Source organism: Orbicella franksi, chromosome 5, assembly GCF_964199315.1.
Source record: "Orbicella franksi chromosome 5, jaOrbFran1.1, whole genome shotgun sequence".
NCBI classification, from domain to species: Eukaryota; Metazoa; Cnidaria; class Anthozoa; order Scleractinia; family Merulinidae; genus Orbicella; species Orbicella franksi.
This window is the reverse complement of record NC_138149.1, coordinates 23857791-23870745: the sequence shown is the minus strand read 5'-3', so window position 1 is coordinate 23870745 and position 12955 is coordinate 23857791. Positions and strand designations below refer to the sequence as shown.

The window sequence follows — 12955 nt, the reverse complement described above, 5'->3', positions numbered from 1 at the left end:
TTGGGGTACATTTTGGAGTAACTTTTGGATTACAGACTCCAGCGGTTCATGGTCACTCTCTAGTCTATACCTCAATTCCGATCTCTTCCTTAAATTGTGAGAAATCAAATAATTACGGTTTGTAACTGAAGAGCAAAATGTAATTCATGCTTCAGTTTTCCAAACTTTTCCTTGCTTTGAAATTGCGCCAACCCATTCACTCCAGAAATGATGCCTGTTAGCCTCAATGCTATATATTTTGAATTCGTCAAGAGCTCGAGGGTAGTTTGATAATTTTTTGTGCATTCGCTCAGACGTTACCTTTCCCTTTTTCTCTTCTTTTGCTAGAGGAATTCACTTTATCTGGTGGTTTTTATTTTTGTGACAGTTCCTATTTTTTCTGAAATTTAAGCCCAGTTTGGTCGAGTTTGGGCGGGGGGTGGGAGAGATGGGGGCTAAGAAGTCAACCCGGCTTCCTTTAAAAATGAAAAACAGTTGACAATAAGTTCTTCGAGAAGCCTTTTGCAGCAATTATACTCATGTGCAAACGAATGCCCTTGACTGTTTAAAGTCCCTTGTTTTGGAGTTTGTGCATTCTTCTGCTTTCCAGCATAACAGATTTTGCACCATGTAACCAGTCCATGCAAAAGACCAGCTCCCTTCATAGGCAGAAATTTTAGCCCGGGAAATTTATTGGCCATGTATTAAGTCCGTTATGTAACGTTGCGAATACAATACATTTCAGTATATAAATTATATTTGTAAATTCACATCCAATATTACTTTACTGACCTTCAGTACTTGTCGACATATTTATGATTTCTTCGCCTTCCTCCCTTAGTTTCTAATCTAAAATCAAAAGAACAACACAAAACCACTGCTACGCTGCCTTTAGTTACTAAGCATAAACTCAGTTTTAAGCTTCTTACTTTTTCACGAAAATTAAGAAATAAACTCTACAGTAGATTTCTATCTTTTAGTGTTGTGTTAGCTGACTTTTTGCAATTTTGCTCTATTTTATTGTAGTTTTTATTGCTTTGAGTTGTATTTTTCAATTGCATTTTAAAGTATTTTTTTCATCAATCATCATCAATCATCAATCATAGATTATTAACACCGAAAAGCCTCATTGGAGAGTGTTTATAAAATTTACATATTGGGTCTGACAAAATCTCCAGTGTTCCGTAAATGCTTTGACTTGTCCAACATTGTGCCTAATCCCGAAAAAAAAACCCTGAAAATTCATTGAAAACAAAACTGATTCTTTGGTTTATCTTTAAGAAATTCAGACTGACAGAGGCAGAGGCATACAGGCTCTAAAGCATTCATATTCAAATTGTTAAGCTGACCTTCTAAAATGAACACCGCCGCCGGCTAGCAACTTCCGCGTCGAATGAGGCGCCATAAACTAAGGCACGTGTATTCCATAGGAAGGATCCGTCGATTTTGCCTCGACAGAATTGAGTGAAAACATACTCACTATAATTCAAGTTGTGATAATTTACATCAATCTAGAACTCAGATATGTCAACTAATCTAAATTACGTGGAATATAGTCAAGCTAGTTCTTTTAAACAAACGTCAAAACAAGCGATGAAATTCCTGTAAGGAAATGTCTCAAACGTTGTGCAACAAAGCTTGCCATAAATTCGGGTCAGCACTCAAAATTTTAGTCGATTAACTGAATAGAAATTACATTTGGCGACTACAACGCCGCTCCACGTTTGATTTCTAATCACGTATAGCTAACCATGGCGATTCTGATAAAGAATATTGAAAAAGAGCGACCTTCCGAGAATTAAGCAAATGTATTCACAAGATTAAACTGAAAACTTACAAAAAGCCAAATAATTCTTCGGTTGACCTTAGAAAATAAACATCACCACTGGCTAGCAACTTCCGCTTGGAATGAGGCATAAACAAGGCACGCGTACGTATTTCCATATATAAGAGATCGAGATCAACCCTACTAAGCTATTATTTTTAAACTTTTTAAAATACCAAACGGAAACTTCAGTATATATGTCCTCGATCACGCATCATTCAGTCATTTCAAAGTATACTGAAACTGACTGAAACTCTTACTCTATAAACCTATTAATCATACACCTTTTTAATCTATAAAACGCTTACCTCTGCCCAAATTTGATGCTTCGTTTCGAAAATAACGCAATTTGAAAATTATAATGTTTACCTTGGTAAATAGCCCTTCAGAAATCGCTATTACGTTGCAGATTTATTAACCTGATCAAACTGACTTAAACTTAAAGACTGGACCACAGCAGGTTATACTGAATATTTTGTTGGGAAAAAGTGGCTAGTCAGTTGCTATGAAGCTCTCTAGAACCTCTAAATTCATTGGATCTTGTTAGCACGAAGCTCTATTCTTTAAGGGCCAGAGTCCATTGTTACAATTGTTTATATATCATTTTCTCAGCCAATCCTGTGAGACGTTCCGAAGAGTTTCGTGGCGACCCTAGCTAGTATCTCGCATTGAAAGCCAGATTAATCGCCAAACTTCTCATTAGTCGATCTATGCGACTTATGCGGAGTTGTAGATGAGATTGATCTTTTGAGTTACATAAATTTGTTTTAGTTATCTGTACTGCTACAACAGATGCCTCTAGCTACATGCATGACAACAAACAATCGACTCCCCGCAAATTTACGGGTCAACACGATTTTCATTTCTCACTGTCTGTTTCGACTTAATGAAAAATCAGTAGACGTTGTCCTGAGGACACGAAATTCGATGTAAACGAACAAAAACCTCAAATAAAACAAATGAAGTGACATTATTTTCATGTATACTTAACTGGAGAGAACGTCTTCAACGTTGCATTTTGGGCAACAAAGTTTGTCACAAATTCGTGTACATTTGATAACTGATTTAGAGTATTAGTCTCCGTCACGATCAGAAACTGATTTATTTAACACTGTCAATGCATGAATAGCTAACCATGGAACAATGAAACTTATCATTTTAGTCGATAAATTACGTTTGGCTACTAAACCTTTCCGTTTTTGACATTTAATCCCTTTTAGCGAATCGTGTCATTCTGACAATGTGGATTGAGCTAGCGACCGTGCCGAGAAGGGCCTTCCGATAATTCCCACGCTAAACTGAAAATTCACTGAAAACCAAACTGATTCTTCGGTTTATTTTTTAAGATATTCAGAACAGTAGCATACAGGCTCTAAATCATACATTAAATACAAATTGTTAAGCTGACCTTATAAAATAAACACGATTGTTGCCTAGCGACTTCCGCGTCCAATGAGGTATAAACTAAGGCAGGCATATTTCACATGAAAGATCAGTCGAGTTTACCTCGACAGAATTCAGAGCAAACAACCGACTATGGCTCGAGTTGTATCAATTTACATCCATCTGAAACTCATATATGTCTGACTGATCTAACTTACGTGGAATGCAGTCAAAACAAGCGATGAAATTCCTGTGAGAAAACGTTTTAAACGTTGTGCCGAAAGTTTGCCATTAATTTGTGTTCAATTTTAAATCAGTCCTATGCATGCTTGGGTCGGTAATGAACACTGTCACTGATGTCTGAATAATCAACTGTGTCACACCAAAATAACTTATCGTTTGGTCTGACTAGCCATTACGTTTAGGGACTCAAACGTTCCGCGTTTGATACGTAATCACTTTTGGTGAACCGTGCCAATTCTAACAAAGTGCACTGAACAAGCGAGTATTTCGCTTTCCGAGAATTCCGCCACTGTGGCTTAAGCTGGAAATTCACTAAACACTAACCTGATTATTTGGTTTACATATAAGTTATCGAGAACAGCAGCATACACGCCCTAAAGCATACTTACAATATATTTTCTTAAGCTGACCTTATAAACACCGCCACTGACTAGTGAGCCTCCGCAATTTTCGATCACAAGTATGCGACTGTTTGTTCAATGAGGTATAAACTAATACATGCCTAATTAATATCATATGAGATGAATCGAGATTAGTTGAGTCTACCTCGACCGAAACCAGTGAAAACAGGCGACTTCAATCCAAGTTGTGGCAATTTGCTTCAATCTGTAACTCAGGTATGCAAATTTACGCCATGTCTCATCAAGCGAGTCAAAATGTCGTTTGTTCTGTAACGAAAGCTTTATTGGGCGGGTCGAGGTCTCCTATGTCATGCAAAAGAATGCTGGCGAACAATAATTCAGCCTTGATCTAATAGCTCATACTCAGTGTGATATTATGTATCTCACGCTGAAATCTACGAATAAAGTTCATAAATGTTATGTCGTTAAAAAAGAGCTGCAGGTATTATAATCAAACCATCAGACGGGAGAGTACAAGAACTGTGACCCACTGGCAGGTCATTAGAAAAAGAGCTTTTGTTCACTTACTTGATCATGTTACTCTCGACAAGGTCTCTTTATTTTCATTCCTTCTACGTAGCTGTAACGTCCTTTCTGCTCTTTATTACTCACTCAGGGTAGGATCAACATTTCAACTCGCTCCTCGCTTCCTTACAAATCCTTTTATCTAACGCTATCCCTTGGTACTTAACCAAATATGGTAAGACACTACACTACCTAAGTTTTCATTTTATTTACTGAAACTGAAGATTAGTCCATGAAAAGCTCTTCTAAACTGCTTGCATTTGCGAGGTCATGCATCGGCACTTTTCAACAATCTTGGGAGAGAAACCCTAAACAAGAAACACTTTCCAAACCTGACGCATTAATAATAGACGGTTGATATTATTCGCCGGTCGATATTGGTCAACTGAAGGTATGTAATTTTACGGTATTGCTGTTTTGATAGGTTCCGTTTTGAGACGGAAATCGGCACTTGATTCTTTCAGGAAAGATAAGATTAACCCCTGAAGTGAACATTGGAAATCAGTGATTTCAGAACTGACTTCTTTTCTAGGATCCAAAAGAACAAATTGAGACGAAGCTCCGTATTGAAGTTTCAAGTGGAAAAAAAATTATATGCGCCATGTGTCCTTGCAACAGGCAAATTAAACCAAGACAATTTGAAAAGAGGCACTTCCCGATTCCGCTAAAAGAAATAACACCGATCATCTTGTTGCCCTTTGTTCTGTCCTCAGCACCCATCTCTACTCATTCTATTCTTTCCCTTCATTTCTTACCAAAAAGTGTTGTCTGCGTAGGAGCCAAAAGTAGCCTCTATTGGAAGTCTACGGTCTAGAAGAAAATTAACCATTCACAGACGACGATGGAAAGTTGTTAGCTGGACGAGGGTTCGGGCAATTAGGTCATTCTTTGGCAGACAACAACTGCTTGCAAAAGAATCATTTAAGAAAGGGTGAATTTTAAGCAAGCGTTAACGTTCCTTCGTTTTATTTCCTTTAAGACCTTATCACAGACACAGACAGTTAAGTATAACATACTGCAGCACTGAGCATGCGTGAGGCAATTCTTGAGTCAAGTTCAAGTTTGAAACAAGTTTTTTTAATGAAAGTGAAGTTCCGGTCTCCTGGATTTCAAATGCTATCATGGTTGTTTTGTAGTTGTTCCCATGGTAACTATCAACGCGAATCTCCGATTGCTTTGATTTTTAAGAGGTAACTTGACAACTTCGTTCCCTTCGTTCAGTTATCCCAGACGACTGTGGTTTGCGCCTGGCTACAAATTATTGTTCATTCATTAATCTAAGTCACGCGTTTTTCAAGGTCACTTGAGTTCCATCAATCTGGAACTCACAAATGTCAACTCATCGTGCCCAATCATAATAACGTCAAGGTTAGTCAAACCAGTTCTCTTCATATTGTTGACAAAGGTGAAAACAAACGATAAATAACGCATCTAATTTAAAATGTATATCCAAAAAATGTTCAAAGTTCTACCCATATTTTGCCTAATTTTCCAACATCTTCCCTTAATCCCAATGTGTGGCCTCGTTCTCAAATCATACAGTGAATATAAAATATAAAATACAAAATTCTCAATTTTGACTGAAACCGTTAACCCTACAAAACCATTATTTATACGCTTTTGAGATCTACAAAACGCACACCTCTATGTAAATTCAATGCTTCGCTTCGGAAATAGGCGCGTTGAAAGTTATGCCCCGGATGAACGCGTTTACCGTGGTAAATAGGCCTTCAAAATCGCTAAATCCGAAATCCTTTCGTGGAGAAGATTTATTAACAAATCAATCTAATTAATTTAAAAGAATGGAGATGGTTATATCGGAATTGTCGGTGGGAGAAAGTTGGCTAGTATCTCGTATTGAAGAACTGAGCCAATATCAATCGCCAAACTTGTCATGAGCCGATCTGTTGGGGACTTCGTAGAATTGGTTCTGCATGGCCTTTTGAGTTGGACAGACTTGATTTCCGAAGAAACCAGATATATTCGCCACAGCTCCATTGTGCAGTGAGCCGTCTTTGGGTTATATGAAGGGAGTTATTAAAACCTGATCACGTGATTTATCTGTTCTGCTACAACAGATGCCTCTAGATGCATGACGACAAACTATCGACTCAGCCCACAAATTTACGGGTCAACACGATTTCGTTTCTCACTGTTTTTTCGACTTAATGCAAAATCGGTATACGTTATCTTAAGTACATGAAATCACTGAAAACGAACAAAAACGTCAAATGCAGCAAATGAAATGACATTCTTTTCGTGTATACTTAACTGGAGAGAACGTCTCAAATGTTGGGCAACAAAGTTTGTCACAAATTCGTGTACATTTGATATCTTGGTATTAGCCTCGGTCATGATCGCACACCTATTTATTTAACACTGTCAATGCCTGAAGAGCTAACCATGGAACAATGTGACTCATCATTTTAGTCGACAAACTTAATACACATAAGGATTGCCTTCTAAATGGTGCCGTTATTGACATCTAATAACTTTTCGTCAATGGTGTGTGCCATTCTGACAAAGTACATTGAAAAGCGACCTTACGAGAATTTTCAAGCTAAAATGAAAATTCGCCAAAATCTTAATCATACATTACATACACTGTTAAGCTGACGTTGCAAAATAAACACCGCCACTGGCTAGCAACTTCCGCGTCGAAAAAGATGTAAACTAAGGCACGCGTATCAATTTCCATATGAATTTTTCTCGACAGCATTGAATGAAAACAACCGATTATAGTCCAAGTTGTGATAATTTACATCAATCTGGGACTAATCTAAATTATGTGGAATATAGTCAAGCGATTTCTTTTATACAAACGTCAAAACAAGCGATGAAATTCCTGTAAGCAAATGTCTCAGACGTTGCGCAATAGAGCTTGCCATAAATTCGGTTCAGCACTTGAAAATCTGATTTTAGTCGATTAACTGAATAGACATTACGTTTGACGACTACAATGCCGTCCCACGTTTGATTTCTAATCACTTATAGCTAACCATGCCGATTATGATAAAGTATATTGAACAAGAGACACCGAGAATTCCGCCACTGTATTCACAAGATTAAACTGAGAACTTAGTGAAGACCCAACTAATTCATCGGTTGACCTTGGAAAATAAACATCACCACTAGGTCAGCAAATTCCGCTTCGAATGAGTGCATTAACTAAGGCATGCGTATTTCTACATATAAGAAATCGAGATCAACTTTACTAAGCTATTATTTTTTTAACTTTTTAATACAGCAAACGGAAACCTCAATATATATGTTCTCGATAGCGCATCATTCAGTGATTCGAAAGTATAATTTGATGGCTTCCATGAGACGTCATCAAAAATCTTAAATTTAACTGAAACTGGTAACCTACAAAGGTATTATTCGCACACTTCTTAGATCTACAAAACGCAAACCTCTGCGCAAATTCGATGCTTCGTTTCGAAAATAACGCACGTTGAAAGTTATAATGAAAGGAATGTGTGTACCTTCAAGCTGGTAAATAGGCCTTCAGAAATCGCCGAATCGGAATTTCCTTTACCGTGCAGATTTATTAGACTAATCAAACTGACTTCATATAAAAACCAGACCAAGTATTAGTCGATCTATGCGACTTATGCGGAGTTGTCGAAGAAATTGACCTTTTCAGTTACACAGAATTGACTTCGGAAGAACCACAGCTCGATTATGCATAGCTCATTGTGCCGTGAGCGGTCCCTAGGCAATATGAAGTGAAAATCTGATACATGATTTATCTTCTGTGCTACAGTAGATGCCTATACATGAAACGAACTATCGACTCACCCCGCAAATTAATGGCTCAACTCGATTTCCATTTCTCACTGTCTGTTTCAACGTAATGCAAAATCAGTAGACCTTGTCTTTTGAACATGAAATTCGATGTAAACAAACAAAAACGTCAAACTTTGTCAAAGAATACTTTGTAGGAAAATGCCTCAAACCTTGGTCAACAAAGTTTGTCACAAATTCGCATACATTTGACATCTGATTTAGAGTATTAGTCTTGGTCATGAACAAAAACCGATTATTTAACACTGTCAGTGTCTCAAAAGTTAGCCATATGGCAACAATGAAACTCATAATTTTAGCCGTAAACTGAATACACCTTACTTTTGACAACTAAACCGTCTGGTGCCATTCTCAGAGACAAAGTACATTGAACAAGCGGCCTTCCGATAATTCACGGGCTAAACTGCAAATTCAATGAAACTGATTCTTCGGTTTATCTTTAAGATATTCGTTAAATACCAGTTGCTAAGCTGACCGTATAAAATAAATACCACCGCTGGCTAGCAACTTTTGCGTCGAGTGAGGAATAAACTAAAGCATGCATATTTTCCGTTGAGTTTAACTCGACAGAACAGTGCAAACAACCGACTATAGTTCAAATTGGGAAAATTTACACCAATCTGGACCTCAGATATGTCTTACTAATCTAAATGACGCCTAACATAGTCAAAACAAGCGATGAAATTCCTGTAAGAAAGCGTTTCATGCAAACGTTGCGCAATAAGTTTGCCACAAATTCCTTAACAATTTCAATCTGATTTAAAACAGTTATATTTGACTCAGTGATGATCACAAACTGATTTATTTAACAGTGTCAGTGATGTCTGAATAATCAACCGAGTGACAACAGCATAACTTATCATTCTAGTCGATTAACTGAATAAACATTACGTTTGGCGGCTCAAACGTTACACGTTTGATATTTAATCACGCAGAGTGAACCGTGCCAGTTCTGACAAAAACATTGAAAAGGCGACCTTACGAGGATTTTGCCACTGCGTTCACAGGCTTAGACTGGAAATTCACTAAACATCAACCTGATTACTTGGTTCATCTATAAGATATTTAGAAAAGTAGCATACGTGCTTAAAAGCATACTCTCAGTGTAATTTGTTAGGATTAAGCTGACCTTATGAAATAAACACGGGCACTGTCTAGTGCACAACCTCCGGAATTTTCAATGACAAGTTTGCGACTGTTTGTTGAATAAAGCATAAACCAATGCATGCCTAATTTCATATGAAACAAATCGAGATTAGTTGAGTTTACCTAGACCGAATCCTGTGAAAACAGCCGGTCACCAAACAGCCAACTTCAATCCAAGCTGTGAAATTTGCTTTAATCTGTCCCTCGGGTATGCAAGTTTACGTCATATCTCGTCGAGCCAGTCAAAATGTCCTTTGCTCTGTAACGAGGTCTTTTAGGTCAAACGAACAAATGCTGGGGAAAAATGATTTAGACTTTTCTATTAAATGTTATGAGCAACTAAGGCACTATCATCAAGTAAGTCTTCCTAGTGCAACATGAATCAAGTCTATTGCATCATTTTTTTTTTCATATATTAACATAAATCACAAATCATTGCTCATTAACATCAAAAATCCTCATCGAAGATCATTGGAGGATGTTTATAAAATTTGTATATTGGGACTGACAAAATCTCCATTGTTCCACACCTGTTTTGACTTGTCCAACATTTTGTCTATTCCCGATGTCACTTTGTCCTCGATTAGGGATCAAAAGTTATTAAAAAATATATATAATTTGATGACTTCCATAACACGTCGTCAAAATTCTAGAATTTGACTGAAGCTGTTAACCCCAAAACAAAACAAAACTCAAACCTCTGCGCAAAATCGATGCTTCGTTTCGAAAATAACGCACGTGGAAAGTTAATTATAAAGCCCCGGATGAGCGTATTTACCTTCACAAATCGCAAAATCCAAATTCCCTTTGCGAAGCGGATTTATCAACCTAACCAATCTAACTAATTTAAAAGACTGGACCAGGTTATACTGGCTATGTTGGTGGGAAAAAGTAGCTAGCTAGTATCTCGTATTGAACGCCAGATCAATAACCAAACTTCTTATATTAGCCGATCTATTTCGGAGTTGTAGAAGGGGTTACCTTTTTGAGTTGCACAGACTTGATTTCTGAAGAAACAAAATATATTCGCCACAGCTCGAATGTGCTTTGAGCGGTCCATGAGCAGTATGAAGTAAGTTATGCAAAACTGATATATGATTTATCTCTACTGTTGCAACAGATGCCTCTACATGCATAACAAAAAACTATCGACTGTCAGCAAATTAACGGGTCCACACAGTACCGTTTCTCACTGTCTGCCGATTAATCGAAGGAAAACATTCAAATATAACAAATTAGAAGACATTCTTCTAAATTATGCTTAACCAATTAAGTCTCTCATAAAAAAAGTTCCTGATCAACAATATGACAGCAATATGACTTATCATTTTGGTTTCTTAATCGAGTAGATAGTACTTTTGGCGACTAAAACGTTAACCTTCCACATTTGATATCTTATTACTTTTAGTTAACCCTGCCAATTCCGACAAAGGACATTGGAGAAGCGACCTTCTGAGAATTTCGCCACTGTGTTCACAGGCCTAACCTAATAGTTCACTGAAACCATACTTTACCTATGAGATATTCTGAACGGTAGCATACAAGCTCTAAAGCATACGAAATACAAATTGTTAAACTGACCTTAGAAATAAAGGCCGCCACTATCTAGCAACTTCCTCGTCGAATGAGGTATAAACTAAAGCACACTTTCACATCTCCCATGCTAAAAAGATCGAGATCGGTTGAGTTTTCCTCGACAGAATCCAGTAAAAACAACCGTCTACGGCTCACATTTTGAAAATTCCCATCAATCTGAAACGCAGATACGTCAACTAACTTAATCACGTTGAGGAAAGTCAAACCAGTTATCTTTATACTGGCTGACGAAGATTAAAACAAGCGATGGATAACGCAGCGAATGTGAAACCTATTTTCCATAGTTGCGACCGCTTTGTGGGTCTGAAGAAATCTTTAGTGATTCACGTATGTTCTTAATCATTGCCCAACACTTTCCCCTAATCCTGATACATGTCCTCGATCACACATCATACGTGCAGTGAATAAGAAATATCACTTGATGGCTTCCATAAAAAGTCATCAAATTCTAAAGTTTGACTGAAACTGTTAACCCTACGAAGCTATTATTTATACGCTTTTTTAGACCTATAAAACGCTAGCCTCAACGCAAATTCGATGCTTCGTTTCATCGAAAGTGCCCCGGATGAATGTGTTTACCGTGGTATGTAGGCTTTCAGAAATCGTTGAATCCGAATTCCCTTTGCGTGGCAGATTTATTACCCTCATCAAGCTAACTAATCTAAAAGACTGGACCAGGTTAAATTGGATATGCTGAAGGGAAAAAGGTAGCTAGTATCTCGTATTGAAAGCCAGATCAATCGCCAAACTTCTCATTAGTCGATCTATTCGACTTATGCGGCGTGGTGGAAGGGATTGACCTTTTGAGTTACACAGGTTTGATTTCTGAAGAACAAAGATATATTCGCCACAGCTCGATTGTTCCGTGAGCGGTGCTTGGGCAATATGAATTGAGTTATTTCAACCTGATACTGATTTATCTATACTGATAAAGAAGATACCTATACATGACAAGAAACTATCGAGTGCCCACAAATTTATTTCCGTTCTCACTGTCTGTTTCGTCCCCGTGCAAAATCAAAAGGCCTAGTCTTTTGGACACAAAATTCAATGTAAATGAACAAATGTAACAAATATAGCAAATATAACAAATGAAATGAGTTCTTTTCATGTATACTTAACTTGAGAGCTTTGTCAAATAAATTCACAAGTTTCTAGTAAAGAAATTTCTGTAAGAAAATACCTCAAACGTTGGGCAGCAAAGCTTGTCACAAATTCGCGTATAATTGATATCGATTTAGAGTATTAGTCTCGGTCATGATCAAAAACCGATTGTTTAGCACTGTCAGTGTCTGAAAAGCTAACCCAGTGGAACAATGTAACTTATCATGTTAGTCAATAAACTGAATTCACATTACCTTTGGCTACTAAACCGCTCCATATTTTTGACACTTAATTAATAACTTTCAGTGAATGGAGTCATTCTGACAAAGTAGATCAAGTTGAACAAGCGACCTTCCGAGAATTTCGCCACTGTGTTCACATACAAAACCAACCTGATTATTTGGTTCATCTGTAAGATATTCAGAAAAGTAGCATACGTGCTCTAAAGCATACTCTCAGCGTGTTTTGTTAAGCTGAGCTTTTGAAATAAACACGGCTAATGTCTACAGTGAGCAATCTCCGCAATTTTCGATCACAAGTTTGCGACTCTGTGTTGAATGAGACATAAACTAATGTACGGCTGTTTTCATATTAAACAATACAAGATTAGTTGAGTTTACCTCGACCCAATCCAGTGAAAACGGCCGACTTCAATCCAAGCTGTGAAAATTTGATTCAATCTGTAACTCAAGTATGTAAGTTGACGTCATGTCTAGTCAAGCAAGTCAAAATGATCTTTGCCGGCTCTGTAACGAAAGCACGGGTCAAAAATAATTTAGCCTTTTTCTATTCGTTCATAGTCAGTATCTATTATGTATCTCACGGTAAGATCGTCGAAAGAAGTTCATGTGGTCATTAAAAGAGAGCCACATGTGTTGTAAACGAATTATCACATAAGAGAGTACAAGAATTGTGTGACCCACTAGCAGATCATCAGAAAAAGGGC

General features: G+C 37.4%; 1 protein-coding gene across 5 annotated transcripts in view; it reads right to left on the bottom strand.

The window, feature by feature from the left end:
* LOC145487121 (uncharacterized) overlaps positions 1-12722 on the bottom strand; it is a 29710-nt gene extending 16988 nt beyond the window's left edge. The window contains exons 1-3 of one of the 5 annotated variants that reach the window (XM_081465844.1): positions 12630-12722; positions 8485-9603; positions 772-828 (exon numbers count right to left, since the gene is read on the bottom strand). In XM_081465844.1, the coding sequence (XP_081321970.1) occupies positions 772-790 (19 nt within the window). In that variant the 5' untranslated portion in view covers positions 791-828; positions 8485-9603; positions 12630-12722. Of the gene's footprint in view, positions 1-771; positions 829-3840; positions 6825-8157; positions 9604-12629 lie in introns of those variants that run through there. The other 4 variants (XM_081465845.1, XM_081465848.1, XM_081465847.1 and 1 more) reach the window with 4 other exon arrangements.
* Between the last annotated feature and the right edge of the window lie 233 nt (positions 12723-12955).